The sequence below is a fragment of the Oryza brachyantha genome, chromosome 11 (assembly GCF_000231095.2).
Source record: "Oryza brachyantha chromosome 11, ObraRS2, whole genome shotgun sequence".
NCBI classification, from domain to species: Eukaryota; Viridiplantae; Streptophyta; class Magnoliopsida; order Poales; family Poaceae; genus Oryza; species Oryza brachyantha.
In genome coordinates this window covers 15,045,295-15,065,945 of record NC_023173.2, presented here as the reverse complement: position 1 = coordinate 15,065,945, position 20,651 = coordinate 15,045,295, and the positions used below count along the sequence as shown (strand labels likewise).

At 37.1% G+C, this 20,651-nt stretch overlaps 1 protein-coding gene across 1 annotated transcript; it reads left to right on the top strand.

Annotated features, from left to right (window-relative positions):
* The first annotated feature begins 13,970 nt into the window (after positions 1–13,970).
* Positions 13,971–16,498, top strand: LOC102720834 (F-box/kelch-repeat protein SKIP11-like). Its single transcript, XM_006662970.3, has 2 exons — positions 13,971–14,349; positions 14,627–16,498. Exon 2 carries the CDS (start codon positions 14,770–14,772, stop codon positions 16,078–16,080), a length of 1,311 nt encoding a protein of 436 aa, XP_006663033.1. The 5' UTR covers positions 13,971–14,349; positions 14,627–14,769; the 3' UTR covers positions 16,081–16,498.
* The last annotated feature ends 4,153 nt before the right edge of the window (positions 16,499–20,651 follow it).

Genomic DNA, 20,651 nt, shown 5'->3' with positions numbered 1-20,651 from the left:
GAGTGCGGGAGATCGGCGGTGGCGGCGGAGATCGCTCGGCGGCGGCGAGGTGACCGAGCGTGACGGCGACGACGTGACGGAGGAAAGCGCGGCGCGGGGACGCTCACTGGCGGCGACGAGGGTGGCAACCGGTCGGCGACAGCGGGACGGAGGTGGTGACGCAACAAGTGGCGGCGACCGGCGACTGGTGGCGAGATTGCGCGGCGGCGGCGAACGGCGGCAGTGCGGCGGCGACTCGAGCGACGACGGAAAGTGGGCGACGGCGCGGCGGCGGAGGGGATTTATAGGGTGGCGGCGACCGGCTAGGGCGGGCGGAGGTTGGAGACCGAGTCGGCGACGACGCGGTCTCGGCGGCGGCGGATGCGGCGGCGGCGGTTGCGGCGACGGCGCGGAGTCCGGCTCGGACGCGGCGCGGCGCGGGCGAGCGGCGAAGCAGTCACTGACAGGTGGGCCCCACCTGTCAGTGGCGCGGGAGAGAGGAGGGAGCGGCGATGGACTTCGCGGCGCGGGCGACGGGCGAGCGGGCGAGCTGGGCCGGAGCCGCGGCCCAGGCGGGAGCGCGCGCGAAGGGAGGGAAGCGGCCGGCGCGGCTGGGCCGGCCGAGCGGGAAGACGGGCCGGCTCGGCTGGGCCGGCCCGGGAAGGAAAAGAAAAAGAAAAAGAAAAAGGAAAAAGAGAGAGGGAGGAAAATTGGACTTCGGCCCAATTTGAGAAGGAAGGGAAAAAGAAAGGAAAAAGGAGAGAAAAAGGAAAACCCCACTTTTGCCGAGTTTTAAATTATTTTGTTTGGCCAAATTTTATACTTCTGCAATTTAAATTTAAATCCTGTTAGTCGATTTGCGAGCCTCGATTTAAGTGAATTAATTCCTTTTAGAGGGATTTTTCCTGAGTTAATTAAGCCAATTGTTATTTACGGATTTCTTTTTACGATTTAGGCTTGGGATAAAACTCCGGGCGTGACAGTTACCTCTCGGGCCATTTCCTAGTCCATGATGATGTAACCAAATGGAACGCTCCGAATGCAGGAAAAGGCCGTGGTTACTCTATACTACAAATAATTTTGGAAGAAAACAAATGTATACCATCGGGATTATCTTTTGGATTTTTTAGGGGAAAAAATCAAATGATATAATGAAAAATAATTTGTGAATAAGACTTTTGTATACATGTTTTTAGCCATCTAAAATCCAAGTTTGGAAAATAAACTATAATAAAAAAACCTAAAATCAACTCCAAATTGAGAGTGAAAATTCAAACTTTGACTTATAAGCATAAGCACGAGCAAAAAGATGAGTATGGGATTGTTGAATAAAGGACTCTTACCAAAAAAAAATACTTCGAAAACTTCTCACACATGTTGACATGAAAGAACATCCTAAGTTTTCATCAAATCCTAAGGGATTGTTTAGTTGGCAAAAATTTTTGCTAAAGGGGTCACATCGAACGTTTAATCGGACGTCGGAAGGGGTTTTCGGACACCAATGAAAAAACAAATTTCAGATTTCGCCTGAAAACCACGAGACGAATCTTTTGAGTCTAATTAATCCGTCATTAGCACATGTTGGTTACTGTAGTACTTATGGCTAATCATGTCCTAATTAGGCTCAAAAGATTCGTCTCACGATTTCCTCCGTAACTGTGTAATTAGTTTTAATATTCATGTATATTTAATGCTTCATTTAGATGTCCAAAGATTTAATGTGATGTTTTTGAAAAAAAATTGAGAACTAAACAAGCCCTAAGTTTTCATCAAATATCCCAGAACATTGATGTGATGGCCTATGTAAGAAAAGGAAAGAGGAAAAGGTAATCAAATTCCTCGGCATCGACCAAAATTTCCTTATGTCTATATTGCAATTTAAACCTATAGCTCTATATAAGTTGACAAATTATTCTCTCGCACGCACACACATGTGCACAACCTCACCATAGGAATTGAGCATCCATAATAATGCAACAAAAAGCTACTGACCAACTGTTTTTGGAATTTCTTGGAGGCTGGAGGGATAGGAACAATTTGGACACTTTTCCCCTAGAGGGCATCTGTGCCCTTGCTGGTGTGGGCCCCCAGCTGGTTGCACACCTTGCATCATGCATCCTTTCACCACCCCCAGGCTAGCACACACACCATTTGGAACCATGAGCATTTTGACATGCTTTGAGGTGTTCTTGGTCTCTAAGCAATCTCCCTTTTTTTTTCTCCCCTTCCTCTTTACTTGCCTTGCCAAACTACAAGACCTCTCTTCTCTCTTAGGTCATGTTCAACTCCCCATTTCTAATCCCAGATGCACTCGTTTTTCACGCACATGCTTTTCGAACTGCTAAACGGAGATTTTTTTTGAAAATTTTCTATAGGAAAGTTGTTTTAAAAAATCATATTAATATACTTCATATTTTTAATAATTAATAATTAATTTATCATGTACTAATTTATTGCTAGTTTTTCACACCAGATAACTAATTCACCCTCTCCTACCGAACACGGTCTTAGTTACATAGAAAAGACATGCCAGGGGTACCTAGGGCTACAAGGAATGCCTTGTACACTCCATGGTTCTTAGTTGTCATGACCCCAAGAATGGGCTCAAAAGACTTTAGGGAGAAAAAAGGTGCCATTGAGTGTGGTACTAGCTACTTGTACGTTGTGTTTTAGTGGGAGCATGCATGCCATCTTTTTTTATTATTATTTTCTTCCGAAATGGAGTGGCAGCATACTGCATGAACAATCTGAAAGTAAAATGTTGATTTCCTTGTTTGTGATACTTGATTTTTCACTCGGTGTAGTACATCCGTGTAAGGTCATGTTTCGAGCATAGGGATATAAACACATGCATATATCACGGACAGTAAATTTCAGAAGGGGCGATTGTTTGGTTTTTTTATGAAAAAAGTTAAACAATATATTTATAAATGAAAAATAATTTGTAAATAAAACTTTTATATGTGTATTATTAGCGACCTAAAAGCTAAGGCTTCGAAATAAACTACGGTAAAAAAACTCTAAATTTAAGGTTGAAAATTTAATTTTTTTTGGCTTATAAGCATAAGCACAAGAAAAAAAGATTGGATGTGTGATTATTTGGTGAAAACTATCAAGTGGTTGTAAAATTTTCTAACATTTTCCCACATTTGATGTTCCAAAACCAAATAAAGGGAAGCTAACCAAATAAATTAATGAGAATGAGGAGATTCTTAATTTCAAACACCCCATAAAGACAGGACGTTAATTACTTTGTAACTAATTCAATCTCTCTAATTGTTTTCTCATTTTTCCTCTGATCTAAACTGGATCGGCTAATGAAGTACTCCCTTATTTTTCAAATGTAAGGTATTTTAGTTTTGTCTCAAGTCAAAATTCTCTTATTTCGACCAAGTTCATTGAAAATAATTAAAAAATATCTACAAATTTTATCAAAGTTCAAACAATTGAGTTAGGACAAGACTATAACATCTTATGTTTTGAAATAGAAGAGCCACTAATATTAGCCTGCAGGTGACTATATATAGACATGGTTAATAACAGCAGTGAACATGTTTCATAATTTGAAAGCTAAAGCAAACAAGCTAGGAACAACACTCGTGTCACCATCATTAATTCATTACCAGTCAAAGTGACTTAAGACTGCACACTTACGTGCATACTTAAATTTTTTTCTTTAATTGCGGCACACCTAATTAATTCTCATTAACCAGTCAAAGTGAATCAAAGAATATTTCTCTTTAAGTATGGTTGATTAATTAGCCGATGTTTTTACCATGCTGCCGACTAATTTTACCGTACTTAAGTAGGTATCGAGTGGTACCAAAATTTTAGAGTCCTAATAACTAAGGTATCAAGAGATACCAAAATTTACATAGAAAAAAGTAGTATCTTCTGATAGCTTCTCAAGTAACGTAAAATTGCCCCATGCACACACGCTGACACGCAGTCAATAGACGTAATTAACAATGAAAACGTTATGTTATTTGCATTCTGTCGTCGATGCTGATTAAGCTAGTCACTGTCAAATTAACCGGTCAAAAGTGAATTAAGAGTGCCATTCACGCACTAATGGAGTTAATTATAGCTAGCCCGCCAAGCCGCCTTCCAGTTATTATTATAACAACAAAAACAATTAACAAATGTTTAACTTGTCGGCTGCTCTCAAGCTGACACGTGTCACGATAACTTTTGTTATGTAGGTGAAAAGGCTCTCTCTATGATTGATAAGATAGTCGTCGTACATCAAAATATGGATAAGAACATAGGAAATAATTTATGGATAAAGTTAATTTTTATCTCTGTATTATTATGTGGTTTAAATGTTAATGTTGTAAAATATGCTATGATGAAAAGCACAATATGAATCTAAAGTTAAATTATAAGCTAGTCGTAGTACAGCAAAATATAGATGAGACCATACGAAATAATTTATGGATAAAGCTAAATTTTTATCTGTATTATCATGTGGCTTAAATGTTAATGTCAAAAAATAGGCTAGATGAAAAGCCTAGCCCGATATGAATCTAAAATTAAATTTCAGAATTCGAATATTAATTGGTTGCTGTTGATAAGTCAAAAGGTAGATTATGAGATGTTTATATAATGGATCACATGTAAATATTTTGAAATTTTCAGATTCAGTACTAGAAAAACCATCGCGTACACCGCATGTAGATATAATTTTTAAACACATACCTTCATAATTTTATAGTTTTGTCAGATTTTTACATTTATTGCATACGATAACAGCAGTGGTTACAGTAGCATTACGATCGAGGAACTGTACTATCGATGTATCTAAAACGACCAGATTTTGATCAGGATGGAACAGCTAGGATAATAATCCTCTGTCCAGGATGACGCACAAGAACACATTTTCAATTTAATTACCACCACATACGCATGAACTAACTAATAATGATTGTGACCAGCCGTATGTCTTGCTACAATGCTGTGATTTAATATTTTCCTTAGAAATATAATTTATACTCCTATAAAAAAATAAAAAAGTAGTAGTGGTGGTATTCTGCCACCACCAACTATCCTCACTGCAATTTTACAATTTTAGCCCTTAAATTTAATAATATTAAAAATCAGTTAAATATAGATTGATATCTACCTATAAATTTAAATTAAGGTGACTATTTCATATAAGAAAATTTGATAATACATCATAAAATCCGTAGCAAAGTACGAATATTTAACCAGTGTCCTACATATACTTATCAAAGAAATTAAAGCTAGCTCCTAATCTGATGTGATGGCGGCTGTGGAAAAAGATAGAGGCTTCATGCATGATTGCAAGGCGTGTTTTTTTTTCCACGACCGAAAGTGTTGACGCTGCAGTGTTGAACAACGGTGTTGGATCGATCAACCATCTCTGATGTAGATGGCACGTTAATTACACATCATCCGAGTCGTCCGGTCAAGAACAGCAGAACTAGAAAAATACACGCGAAACTGCGAAAGTGTCACTGTGTTATGCCTGTGTTATAAACTAAAATTTGAATTTTTAATCTTAAATTTTTAAGGTTTCTCATCGTACGTATTTTGTTTTCTCGTTTTTGCTTTTCCATCGCTAAGAAGATATATATATATATAAATTTATTGATATAATTTTTTATTTGTAAATATTTTGGCGTTTTCCAAAAACCAAAAAATCACCCATTTTATATGCATAAGAGGAGTCTTGCGACGCGTGCATGGATAGATGAGTTTCTTGGCTAACTGCTGACACGTAGCTTTCGTCTTGATTTGGACACCCAGTGGTTTATTTTGGTTGGTTTATCATTATATCTTTTCATTTCGGTTTATACTTATAAATCAAAATTTAAAATTTTAACCAAAAATTTAGAGTTGATTTTTGGGTTTTCACCGAAGTTTATTTTTAGCATCGTCTTTTTGGTTGCTAAGAATATATATATATATATATATAATTTTTATTTATATATTATTTTTTATTGTAAATATGTCGTTTGGCTTTCACCTCTAATTTTTGCTATGTTTTTTTTTGCCGCCTTTGACATTGTCAGAGTGTTCTATTGTAACCCTAAAATTTGTACTATGGTTCAAATATATACTGGCTTCAAGATTAATTTGGTTTAAGGAGCCAAACAAAAGTAAGTAAATGAAAGTGATGATGGACAGTGACTGTACGTACGTGTTTTCTTCTACATGACACAGTACTTTAGGTGATTACTAGCCAGTCGCTTCAGACCACTGAGAGGGGTCAGAGGCCGGGAACGCATGCATCTAGACCATATGTTGCATGTCTATTGGGAAGAATCTAGCTAATGCGGATCAATTAACACGTGTTATTTTGACTCATAGCAAGTTTTCTTACCCTAGCTATAGGTAGCTACTCTTTCTGTTATAAAATATAAATTAATATTTTGTATGATTCATTTTAAGAAATACTTATATTTTAGAATCACATATGAAACGGTACGCATATTCTTTCGTTTCAAAATAAGCAAAACTAGCTAGCACTATATGTGACATATCTTAATACTAGTTTGTTGAGATTCATATATAGCACTAGGATATGTCTCATCCAATCATAAATTTATTAATTTGGAATGAGGGGTACATATTTGACACACAGTACTTTCATTATCACATAGTTTACTGGAGGTCATAGCATGCTCTCTATAGTTTTTTTTATGGGAGGGAAAGAGCCAGAGGGTTATATAGATAAATTAAAGCGGAGAGTTTCTTATGAAAGTGAGTGAAGCATCATATATTAATCAACACATAAGAAATATGTATATGCATGCTTGGTTCCTTAATTTAACTCTCTTGCTAGGCTTCTTCCCTAAAGTGTTAATCCGTATATATATATGTATCCAAATAAATGACTTTATTCAGCAGTTTCATTTCGGGCTTCATCAAAATTTGTTTAACTTGTCCTCATAATTAACTAAAATTATTTAGAAAGTGACAACACGCACGATACTTCTTCCGTAGATCATCGCACCATCCCTGACATGATTTGCACATTTTTAATTGGAAGATATCTCTAAACAGTCTCAAATAATATTAAAATCTGAGCTAGAATGGACTGCCTAATTAATTAAACAAGTTATATATATATATAGATAAAAAATCTAAAAAAATATCATTGACAAACATCCAAGTCTAAGAATGCCATTGACGAGTGCGATTTTTAGGAACTACCATCGTACAAATAAATTTGTCTGAAATATACCATCGTCGTTAGGGTTCTGTCCATTTTTGTTGTTAAATATATTGTTCATACTATAGAACTTAATGAAGAAATGCTGATGGAACCCTAACGGTGATAACATTTTTTTAGATAAATTCGTTTGTACGATGACATTTTATAGAACTCATATTCGTCTGACATTTCTTAGAATTAAGTGATTGTCAATGATATTTGTTATATATATATATATCAACAAAACAAATTAAATGTGAATTAATTAATGCCTCCCTGGAGGTTGGAAACACAGGAATTGATTTATGCCCATGATTTGTCCTGGAATAAACAAATTTTGTAAAAAAGAAAGCACTGCAAATTCTAAAACAGTCAAACTAAACTAGCTAGTCATATACTCACTCCGTCCCAAAATAAACCAATTTTTCATTTTTTATTTATAATTTTTGACTCTTCGTCTTTTTCAAATTTTTTTTGCGATTGATATTTTTTTATTAGATGATAAATCATGAATAATACTTTACGTGTGACTAATTTTTTTCTATTTTTTTGAAATTTTTTAAATAAGACGGATGGTCAAACGTTGGACACGGGAACCGAAGAATTGATTTTTTTTTACGGAAGGAGTATGCACATGCACATCCATACATGTACTAATAACGGTGCACAGTGTGACACATAAATCCTGAAGAAAAATTAACAGCTACCAGTAGTAGCTACCAGGGGGTCAATTACGTCCCTCTCCCTCTCTCTCTTTCTTCATATTCCATTTCAATATATATTTATATGTACAAACACTGTGGCACATGTTGAAAACAAGGCTGCCAAACTCTCTCTTTGCAAAGTTGCAGCGCTTAGCACGGAAGCAGCCAATCCAAGGGCCAGACCGGTTCACGGCTCGTTCATGCATCATCGCCCGTGGAAAAGAAAAAAAAAAGGCAACACAGCTAATTAATTAAAGCGTCGTCATCACCCTCTCGATCGATCCATCGATCTTCTTCTTCCTTCCCCGTTTGTGTGGCTAGCAGCTAGCGAGCTGCCGATCGATACACCTGCTCCCTGTTGCTGTCAATGGCGGAAGCTATATATAGATGTTGCAATCTCATGGCGGCCGGCCGGCGGTCTGCCGGAGGTTACCACCGGCAGTGCAAGTCGGTGTCGCCGGCCGGCCGGATGATAGGCTGACAGCGGCCGGTGGAATGCCCGCTCGATCTTTTTTCTCCATGGCAGCGGTCGTTAGAGCGGTTTCCCGGCCGTCGTGACGTGTGTGGTTGTTCTTAGAGTCTGTTTGGCGAGCTTTTGAAACGTGTAACTTTTCATAAAATATTTAGAACTAAGTAAGCTCTGTCAAACAGCTATCAGCTTATGAGAATATGGAGTTATAGGCCATATTTGGTAGGGCTCGAACTTCTCCAGGAGTGCACTCTATAGTAGAGTTATGGAGTTGCTCAAATCCAACTCTGACTGTAGTTTATTTTTTCGGATCACTTCTAGTTTAGTGAGCTCTAATTCCAAAGGAGGTATGAAGCTAGAGCCGTGCCAACATGCCCGTAAAATCTAGAAAATGAGGCTAGAAATGGAAACCTCTAGTTTTTCTAAGTTCGAAGAGATTAGATTCTCACTACCTACTTCTTAGAATCTTAAGCTCTTAAAACAAACTATTCGAATGTCTCTAAAGTAGACTCCGTAATTAGTGCATACCGAGCCCTTTACTTCAGAAGAGTTTTGGGTTTGCTCGTTCAAAACAGGTTTGATGCACGTTTTGTGATGTGAGATGTGGCTTTCTTTGGGTGTGTGTGGCCATGGTGAGGATGTTGCCTAACTAGCAAGGTTTTGTTCGGGTTTGTATTTCTAGGCTGACCAAGATACGTAGATGTCGTGGCTCGCTGTGGTGGTAGGGTTTTGCTCTGTTTAATTAGCATATGCATTAGTAGATTGATAACCGCTTTAGCCTACTCATTTACATGCAGCACGCCAGCACGTACATGTGTATGCTTAGTTGCATGTGCATATGTATGGTTCTGCCAGTGCATATATATGGTTCTGCCTAGTGATCAAATGTTTAAAAATTTTAATTTTATTAATTAAATCCGGTCATTGCATTTTGATTATAATCTAAAAGCGTGCACATAAGTCAAAAGGTCCATACACACCCTCCCCAACCCCCTATGCATTGCGTGCGTGTTTGACAGAAGAACAAAAAATCAAACATTTGATTAATAACAAAAGTGCATATCTAGTTCATTTTGTGAACCCATTTCTTAGTTATTTTTTAAGATCGAAGCTAGCTCAAATTTTAAGGAAAGTTGAAACATATTAAACCTGATTAGATTTTAACCACGCTTTTCAGTGGTAATAATCAGTTCATGCGTGCACTCACTCTGTAACTAACACCCTCGTCTATAAGCCAAAATTTAAATTTTTCAATCTTAAATTTAGAGTTAATTTTACGTTTTTTGTCTTATTTTTTAGCTTTGCTTTACTTTTACTTTTTAGATCGGTAAGAATATGTATATAAGAATATTATTTATAAATTATTTTTTATTTATAAATATGTAGTTTGGTTTATTCAAAGAACAAGCTAAAAATGGGCACATAAGTGTAAAAACAGTGTGTCTATAGAAAACTTGCTAGCTTCGATCTTAAAATTGATTAATTCAATAGATAATTTGGAATAATTAATATAAATATGGTGTACGTCTATCTCAGGCTGATCCAGGAAGATGATCATAATTAGACGACCACGACGTGATCGAGATATCTTCTTCAAAACCTTGGAGACGTGGTTGTCTGAGAGAGGTAGCACAGACAAAATGATAACACTTAATTACCATGTGCTCATAAACGTTAGCATCGCGGAAATTAGCTTAGAGTCAATCACGCTTACGGATGACTCTCCCACTTGACCATTTCAATTCTATTAATTGATGTTTCCCTCTTACATACAAACTAAAGTAATTAAATTATAGAGACATACTTTTATCTAAATAAAGACATGTTAATATACAGTCTCTCACTTTAATTAAATGACCATATAAAAAGCTAACACGTCTCAAGAGAATGGTGAAGCACGACGGGTGAAGATTATTTGAAACTTGGTCTTCTAGTCATTTTTTCCTTTTATTTTATTGATTCTTATCTTTTCGTTTCTGCAGTTCTGCTTATGCTCATAAGCCAAAATTAAAGATTTTAGCCTTAAAATTGGTTTTAATTTTGGAGCATTTTCATCGTAATTTTCAGACTTTGTGTTTAGATAACTAAGAATACACATATATTATCATAAATTATTCTTCATTGCAAATATACCGTTTGTCTTTTTACAATTTGTTACGCGTTAGTTACGAGGCCTAGAGTCTAAGCATTCATGTAACTATCCAAGACTATATATCAATTCATTAATTTAAAATAGTACACCTTATGCTATCACACATTGTTAATTTTACAGTTCATTATGAAAACAATTAGCATAATGTGTATTCAAATAACATCCTAGCTACCTAACTCCGTCCCGAAATAAGATCATTTTTTAGTTTTTTGATACAATGTTTTGACTCTTCATCTTATTTAAATTTTTTTATGATTAATATTTTTATTCTTACTAGATGATAAAACATAAATAGTACTTTATGCGTGACTAAATTTTTTAAATTTTTATATAAATTTTTTAAATAAGACGAATGATCAAACGTTGGATACGGAAAAATAAAAAATAAAATTATCGTGGGACGGAGGTTGTAGTAAAAACCTTGCAGTAAAATATGTGTCCCCTCAATTTTCATACATTTGGCCTCCTTTTTGAACTTCGAGGCAATGTACAGAGGCAGGCAATCATCTATGGTAGTAGTACCAGCAAAGAGCTACTAGAGGAGCAAAAACGGCAGGCCGTACAGAGTACACTGTCAAATTCTACCCCTTTTGGGAATGAAAACCCCCCCCAATCAAATTTCCATCGTGGGAGGAGGAGTAGGAAAAGGGCTCTCTGATGCAGTGATGGATGCCTGTCCCTTTTGCCCTCACAGGATAAAAAGGGAAGGACCACACAGCAACTAGCTAGTGTAAAGCGCACACACATACATGCTCTAAAAAAAAACCTGCAAATTTTAAATGCTCCCAATTTTTATAAATTAGTATTGATACATAGTTCGTATGACCCACTTCGATTTAATTATGAGGTCTCTTATATTGGTGCCCTCCAAATTTAATTATAGATAAACATATTAAATGTTACGAAAAGATGTAATTCTAGTACCTTAATAGAAATACCGGTTCTTTAGACAAGCAAAGAAGGCATGGAGTGAAATTAGGGCTCGGAGGTGTTGTGGTTATTAGGATGCAACCTTTTGGGAATAAAATCATAATATCGTTAATTTTGTACGTAGATAACGAGACTCCCGTGTATTTATTCTTCTCCTATGCCATTTTAGATCTTTGGTCGGGATCTCAACGACATTTTGGACATTTTAGATATCTTTTAGATGTTTATTTTAATTTAATATTAGTCATAAAAGGTCCAAGGGTACACGTAGAAAACTAGAGAAGGTGTTGAGAGATGTTGCATTGTACGCCTAGCAAGAGAACCAAATGCAATATGGTCAGTGAGACACACATTCATAGAGATAACAAGACGAGTCAGTACTTCTGTACGGCTTTTTTGCTCCATCCAAAATGTTTTTGCTCCAGAGAAGTGCAGACCAAGTGTATTTAGGATAGTACCACCTACCATAGTGTTTAATATATACTTGCATCATATGAGCGTAGCAGCACCACCATCTTGTATAGAGGCTCCGTTCTGTAACTTGGATTTTTCTTCTCAAATTTTTTTCTCGGTTTTTACGTGGACACCTCCCGAACTACCGAACGATGTATTTGTATAAAAATTTTTTATATAAAGGTCCATCATCTTACCTTTCTAAAGTACATTTTTAACTTTGTAGTAGCTAATTCTATCATTTACAATATTAAATAGCTATTAAAAATTAATAATCTTTCATCTAAAGAATAAAAAGAACAACCAGATAGTTTATATTGGATTATCAACATATTTGCCTGGAGTAGACGATATATCGTGCATCATCAGATACTATGAGCCAAATGGCCGTCCTATGATCCTGCTTAACATTTCTTATCTCGAGGGTAAAACCTATGTATCTTTCAATCACAATAATTAATTAATCATGTAAATCCTCTAGGTACTCAGGGATCCACTGAATGTGACAATTAATACTATGCGTGTGATGTCATGTAGCTCTCCGACTTCTATTTAACATCCTATCCCTTTGCAACTTCATCCACAAAGCCGCTAGGAGGGATGGTTTTCCCATTCCTCTTATGTATAGAGTAGATCATGTATTTTGTCCCATCTTTTTATCACTTTTCTAGTTTGCAGAAGTAATCCTCAATGAGTTAAATCTCTCCCTCATCCCTTTGATTTTTCTCTTATTTCAAATCTCTTTTGTATATTTCATGGGAGAAAATAATTTGTTTGACATAATCATATATACATACTCATCAAGGTATCCTCTACCAACACAGATATATTAGGTCTTGTAGGTTACTCTCGTATCCTTGTCAATATAACTACTCCCATGTTCATATCATAAAACTCTTTTTGCTATGATTTACATTCGTCTATTGATTAATATATATATATATATATATAAACATTTATATAGATTTAGATAATACTAGAAAGTCTTTTGATAGTATGCAGTGCACCATTACGAAGAAATTAGAACATTTTCTCATTTTGGGTTTGTCGATATTATCTATCTAATTTACTTGAATGTAGCACATATATAATAATCAAAGCACAAAAGCAATGCAACCACATAACGAGTCTCATCGTATATTTCAACAGAAGTAGACCGATGCTGCATATTTGTATATGGAAATCAATTTTCTAGCGAGTATGGTATTGTACGAGGAATCTTTAAGTTCAAGATCTACAAGATGATTTAAGGCATTTTCAAGCTTCTTGCTCATATTTTGTTTCCCCTGTTTAGAAGTATTTTTTTACTATTAATTTGCACAAAACCAAAATACTCATATATAGAAAATACGTACATCCTTGTTCATGTGTTTTTGTTGAGAAATACCTAAACACACACACACTGAAGTTTTCTTGAAACTAACGCGGGAGGGAATCAAACTTCATTTGTTGGGTCAAACAGGTTTCAACTCATTGATGTAAGGTATCCAACCACAAAAGTATCAATTCATTAATGCAAGATATAATTTGAATAGTAAAAGATGCATTAAGTAAATGTATATCTCATACACAATTTATAGAATACATTTATTATAGTACCCAAAGATATAATATAATAAATATCCAACCATCATATCAGTAACATTAATACATAGATATAAAATACATGATACACACAAACTACAAATTTGTATATCTGGATTCATCACTAGTTAGAGATATAATCTATTAGATATGCACAGTTATATCTCACATAAATTGATAAATATAAAATGCCCTGGCATTTTCAGATTACTGCATCTTCTAAACGTAAGGTAAAAGATAGCACCAAGCAAAATACAATCAAATATATCTCCAACATTTAATTTACTCATATATACGTGCAGTCAAAGATATCATTCAGAAGAATACAAGCCAGACGTATCTCCAACATTAAAAGTTATACACGAAATCACTAAATCTCCAACATTAACCGATGGATCCTGCTAATACATGCACAAACATCATGTGTGCATGCATCTTTTTTGTTGGTGGTATGGTTTTTGGTTTAGGCTAAAACTGTGGTTAAATCACTTGTATAAAAAGGGGTAGAGGGTGGTGGCCTCACCATCACCACCTCCTCCTGCTCTCTCTCTCTCTCTTCTTCTTCTTCTTCCTCCTCACCTTTCTCTCTCATCTCATCACAGTTGGAGTTTGCCAATAGAATACAAAAACAGCAGGTAAGGAGAGAAAAAAAGACCAGAGAGAGAAAAAAAAACAAGGCTTTCTCTCTCTTGCTTCCAATCTGCGGCGCGAGGCGGAGGCCAGAGGAGGAGGAGGTGGTGGTGGCGGCCACCGCCGGCGAGATGGGCCCGTAGGAGCGGTGTGGGCGGCCTCCCTGTCCTCGCCGACCCACCTGTGCGGCGGGCGACCTCGCCGGCTCGGTGCGACACTGCCGGCCGGCAAGAAAGGATTCTCTCTTTTTTTTTTCCTTTGGTTCCAGGTGAGAGGAAGCCGGTCTTCTCCCAGATTAATCTCGGTTCGAATCGAATGAAAGATTGTGTTTTTTTTTGGTGAGAAGTTTGGGGGCTTGAGATGAACGCTCGTGACCCCGGTCCGCCCCCCTCTCTGCTTCTCGGGAGCGGACAGATTTTCTTTTTGTTGGGTGTATTTGATGCAGGAATTTGGATTGCGTAGATCTTGTTTCTGAAACGCTCGCAGTTTCTTTTTTTGCGTGTTTTTCCCTAACGCTGATCGTTATGTGTGTGCGGCTGTTGCAGATTGGATCCTTAATTTAGGGGCGAAAAGAGGGAAGCTTGCAAGAAGAATCCTCCTATTTTGGGTTGTTTCTTTCTGCTGGAAGATCCACCCGGTTGTTAGGTTTATTTGCTGCTGCTGAGGAGTTTGAAGGCTTGGGCTGGTCATGTTGGGGGAGCAGCGTATGAAATTCTTGCTAGAGTCAGCAAGCTCATCAAGCTCCGCGCCGGCCTCAGCGCCATCCGAAGAGGTTGTTTCAAGAAGCCGGAAGCTTGTCGTTGAGAGCTTGGGGTTGGGGGTGGGGGTGAAGAAGGGAGAAGAGGTGGAGGAGGAACTCTTGAGCCGTCGCAGCAAGAAGAACAAGGTTGCCGGTGATTCGGGGAATTCTGGGACTGAAGTTTGGGACTTAGAAATGCAGGATGCTGATCAGAATGGTGAGGCCAACACAAGCGAACTCATAGGCGCGATCGGGCGGGAGCTGGCTATTACCTGCCTGCTCCACACTCCCCGATCTTACTATGGTATGATAGCATGCCTTAACCGGTCCTTCTGCTCCCTTATGAGGTCCGGGCAGCTGTATAGATTGCGGCGGGAGGCTCGCATTGTTGAGCACATGATCTACTGCTCATGCAATGTGCTTGAGTGGGATGGCTTTGATCCATGCCGCCAACGGTGGTTCAGCATCCCCTCCATGCCTCCCATAGAGTGCTTCACGCTTGCTGATAAGGAGTCACTTGCCGTGGGAACCAATATCCTTGTTTTTGGGAAGAAGGTGGAGGCCCATGTTGTACTGAAGTATAGCCTCCTAAGTAATTCTTGGACAACAGGAGATATGATGAACTCACCCAGGTGCTTGTTTGGCTCAGCAAGCTTTGGTGAGAAGGCAATTGTAGCAGGTGGAATTGGTGATACTGGTACATTAAGCTCTGCTGAGCTCTATGATTCTGAAGCGCAGACATGGACCACTCTTCCAAGCATGAATAAGGCGCGGAAGATGTGTTCTGGTTTTTTCATGGATGGTAAATTTTATGTTATTGGCGGGAAAGCGGATAATCATAATGAGATCCTCAATTGTGGTGAGGAGTTTGATTTGGAGAAGGGCACTTGGCGTTTGATCCCAGATATGGCATCTGGCCTTAATGGTGGCAGTGGTGCTCCACCACTTGTTGCTGTTGTGAATAATGAACTTTATGCTGCTGATTATGCAGAGAAGGAGGTGAGGAGATATGACAAGGTTAATAACGCTTGGATCACTCTTGGGTCATTACCCGAGAAGTATACATCGGTTAACGGCTGGGGTTTGGCATTTCGTGGTTGTGGAGATAAGCTCATTGTGATTGGTGGAATGAGCGCACCTGGGGGCGGAGTGATTGAAGTTTGTTCGTGGGTACCCAATAATGGACAGCCAGAGTGGAAAATCATTGGCAGCCGCCGTTCTGGAAGCTTTGTGTACAATTGTGCTGTGATGGGCTGTTGACATACCAAGGCTATTACATTATCGACTGTACATCTTGACTAAAAGGAAGGATAAAAGAGGCAAATTCTTCTGAGCTTGTTTAGTGATTCTGATCGATGGGTAATTTCTGCCTTTTCTGGCATTTTAGGCTGAGCTGAAGATTGGGTAGAATTTTCTCATGTAGCTTCATACTTGCTATTGTCTAGTCTCTTCATTTTAATTCCATTTGGAGGGCCTGCAAATGATTTCCAGAAAGTGGGACATGCAGCGCAGCATTAGATTAATAATTTGGTGCAACCTCAAACATTTTGATCTGCCTTGGATACCTTCATGAAAGTTTTTTAGCTCCAGAGAGTAGCCTTACATTGGCAAACCATTTGCCCATAGATTGTAAGAAATAAAGGAAGAAAGAAAAATGTCCTTGTTGACAATTATGCCTTGTTTTCTTTGTCCGTTCATGGTTAGCTGTGACTAGTGAGCGTTGTGATTTTTTATTGTTTATTTATGATTTGATTTTTAGATACATGAGTGATAATTGCCATTGACTATCTAACTGCTGTGTCTGAGTTATGGATTCCATTTGAGATTCGCTTGTGGTGAGAAGGCCTTCGTTGGTCTTTTTGTGACTAATTTTGGAACACACAAATTCATTAGGAGGTTAAATTAATGTTCTGAACTTGTTAATTGGACTTAATTTCTCTGTGTATTTATTACCTGGCAGGCTGGCACAACTTCATTTCTGAGTTGCTAACATGCTTGACAGCTTGAGTTTGGAACCCAGTGTGTTTTTTCACTTCGTCAAACATTTCATAATGTTCAGCTTTCAATACTTTGTATACATGAATTGTGAACACATTTCTTTGGTCCATGTTAAGCCTTTATTGAATCTCTATCATAGCAATGACAGAGTTAGTATGTGTTTAGGGTTTTACTGTACAAAATAATGGTGGATACTCTTGTGGAGTTAAACCGAAATGATTATGTGTGCCAACCACATTATAACCACAGCAGTGTTACTTCATTAAGCCAGGCCTTCTTTTTAAGCTCATTGGGAATTTAGGCATCATTCTATATTGAATTATTGATGGTACTTGTACTGAATATTTATTTGACCAAATATTCAGTTTTTTTATGTGATCATTTAAAAAAAATGTTTTAGTTTCAGGCATAATATCCAGGAGTGAGTTATATTATTTGTTGAGTTAATGCATAAAATGGGGATTAAACCTTAGCTTCTGCCAAGTTTATTTGAGCTACAAGTTGAAGCTAGGACCTATTATGGAGCTTATTGAATAAGCTCTTTTGAGATTAAGCTGGTGGGAATGTTGCTGCTTGACAAGCAGTCAGCAGAAGACCTCATACACTTACACATTGGTGAAACTCAAAAGGGCTACATATTAAGCATCTTCTCTTTGAAAAAAGTTTATCATGCTTGCAGTTTTAGTATTTATTCTCGTCTGTTCAAAATCACACTAAATATATGTTAGGTTCACATTTTTACTCCCTAATGGGTAATGAGTTCCCTGGTGGCCACATTCTGCCTAATGAGTTCCCTGGTGACTACATTCTTCTTAGGAGTCTTATGGCACACCAGTCTTTTGAAGTAGATCAGCAGTATGTGACTGGAGTATGATAACATAGAAATACTCTTCCATGTGGTCTTGACATTACGTGCTGTGAGTACCAAACAGAAACAATTATTTATTTACTGTAACAACTCAACAAATCAGTTCCCGCTCATTTTTTTTTAATAATAATGTTCCTACATTCCTTTGTCCATTGAAAATAATAAGTGCGCCAATCACCTGGTTTTGCCAAGTGCCAATGGTAGCATTTTGTTTGGGTTTTTTCATTATTGTGGTGTGCCTTAAAATATCTTAAAAATAACTGCATACAATTTTTACAACAGTCTGTGTCTTTGCAGAACATGTTTATTAGAGGATAGATAATCGTCATTAAGCTTATGTATTTATTGGCATACTTCCTTGAAATATCAATCAGATTTGGCATTATCTGCATATCTTTGTTTTCTCCTTTTTATCGTTCATATATACCATAGGCCATTTCATGGTAGTCTATGGAGATTCTCTTGCAGAATAATATTAGGGAATAAATTCTTCTTGTCTGCCTGGCTAATTTTTTTTCTTATTAGCTTTTTATATTTTCTAGGGGCCGGTTATATGGTCATTAGCCACAGCAAAATATTTATAAAATTTAACATATGTGTGTAGGTTGTCCATTTTTTCCTCAGTACTTGTGCTTATGGAAAACCTTTGGAATGCTGAAAAGCACATATCTAATGCATTAGGCTATCTAAGAGAGCTTCAAGTCAGATGTAATGGGTGGATTATGTTATATGTTAGTAGGTAGTTTGTGGAGTGTAATGTTCAATTTTACCAATTTAGCAAGAAGGATTAATTCCTAATGTTATGGTATGATCCTGAGTCCTGACTAACAAACAGGGTTTGCATGAACAGAAGAAAGAAATATATTCATCGTTGTTATTGATTCATTTCATTCCCTGGGTCACTGCAATGTTCTGTTGGGAATAGAGATAAGGTGCACGGTTAACAGTTATTTTACTGGATGTTATGCAGTTGCCGTGAGTCTACACAGTTAGCCTGCTATAAATTCTTGGTTTTGTCCTGTCAGAATCAGTTTTGCATATCTTGAGGTTATAATTCCCTCTTTAGTACAGTTACATTCTTGGATAACATTAAAACTTCATATCGACTTCACTATGCTCACTGAGGTGTATTGCAGTTTTCAGTTGCCATTTGCTATATCTCAATCATTATGGTAAGTTAACCCTATTTGGAGCTCAGATATTACCCCTTCAGTTGTTTAGGTTTTCATGCCTTCTACAGCATATGTTGAATTAAAATTCATGAGAAAGAATACAACATGTGTGTCATGTTTCTCTGGCATGACTAAGTTAGTAGATGATTACCACTTAACATAATAACACATATTCTTGTTTATGTTTCTGCTCCAGAGATCCTGCATTCCTGCTGCATATATATATTTTTAATTCTCTTTATGAAAGTTGTGGATAGCATCATTTCATCACAATCTCTTTATGTCGAAGTAGTAAACCACTTAATCCTCTCTTGTGATGTTCGGTACCAAATACTCCCATCAAGACTGTTAATAGATGTATTATTTTCTGTTGGCTGGATCAAAATGCTGTTAACATGTTTAATTAGATTTGAGTATGTTTAATCTTTTAGAGGGTTAGTAGTTAGTAACATACAGGAAATTCACAGCTTTCAGGCTGTCTTGAATTGTGATGGTCAATTTATATATTGTGTGGATAAGCCATTTCTAGTTAACATTACGACTTGGGAATTTTAATACTAATGGTGCATTATATTTAAACTTAAAGTTTATCCTGATATTTTTGGAGCATTATTAATGCTTACTTGAGTTGTATACAACTTAAGCACAATATTTTGTGTCAGGTTAGGAAATCAGAATCATAATATAAGACACTTTCAAAAATTAGGGTGCTGGTTTTATTTTGTTTTTGCTACGTGTACTGAAATTTATACCTTCCCCAGAACTTTTATTTGGTTTTGTACCTTTGGCTATTTATCTGGTTGGTGCGAGAAGTTTCTTGAAGTGGTTTGACTTGTAGAATTGTCATGATATGATTGTAATCTTTGAAAATATACATGGAAGTATAAGTACACTTCATCATTTTAGATCTTGCAATCTTTTCTATAGTAGTATTTCTCTGCCTCATTACTGTGAGGGTAGTAGTTTTTTCGTACAGAGACAGGGGAAAGTTATTCAAAGCAATTCAGAGCTTGGATCAGCTAGGGTATAAAAAATATGTGTCCCCATCCATAATTTGGTAGTGACAGCTGCATTACTTTGGAAACAATAGTTCCTTGTTTCCTTGTGTAGCTCAAACTAGATCCCTATATCTGTAGAATTTTACTAAATCGTTGAAGCATATACTTGCAAATCGCTGTTGATATTTTATGATAATGTTAAGTATGTATCGTAATTTCTGTGGCTACTTGTGCCTTGTGGTTTGCAATCCTAAAATGTCCTTCTTGTTCCAATATATTCTATAGACCAATGAATGTTGTACCTTTTTAGTTATGGGCAATGGAGTAAAGTCTTTTATGTCCCTATTCGGAGAATGATATAGGACCTCCTTCATTTTGGTAATTTGCAGACCTGCTGGTCAACACATGAATTGATGTTTGCCATCATATATCTTCGGTGCCAACTCTGAAGCATCCATCGGTAAGTATCCGTGTCGTCTCAGAACAACCCCATAGTTGTATAAGCCAAAATTATTCATCTGTCTCAGCAGTTTTGAAACCCATCATTACCGGAAGTATTTTTTTTGGGGTTCAAATAATAAGTCTGTCATGTTTGATTTAGTATTTTATTGGAGGCTTAGAGCCACAAACAATTTGAGCCTATTTGTCCACAATTCCACAAACTCTCTCCTTTAGCATTTCAATCTAAATGACATGTTTTCTTCCTTTGATGCCTCATAACATTATTTAGGTTTGCTTTTGGTATATGTATATGACACTAATATGTATAAATAGCAGCGCTACAAATATCTGTCT

Coding starts and splice junctions, on each gene's coding strand:
- LOC102720834 (XM_006662970.3), top strand. CDS start 14,770: ATGTTGGGGGAGCAGCGTATGAAATTCTTGCTAGAGTCAGCAAGCTCA.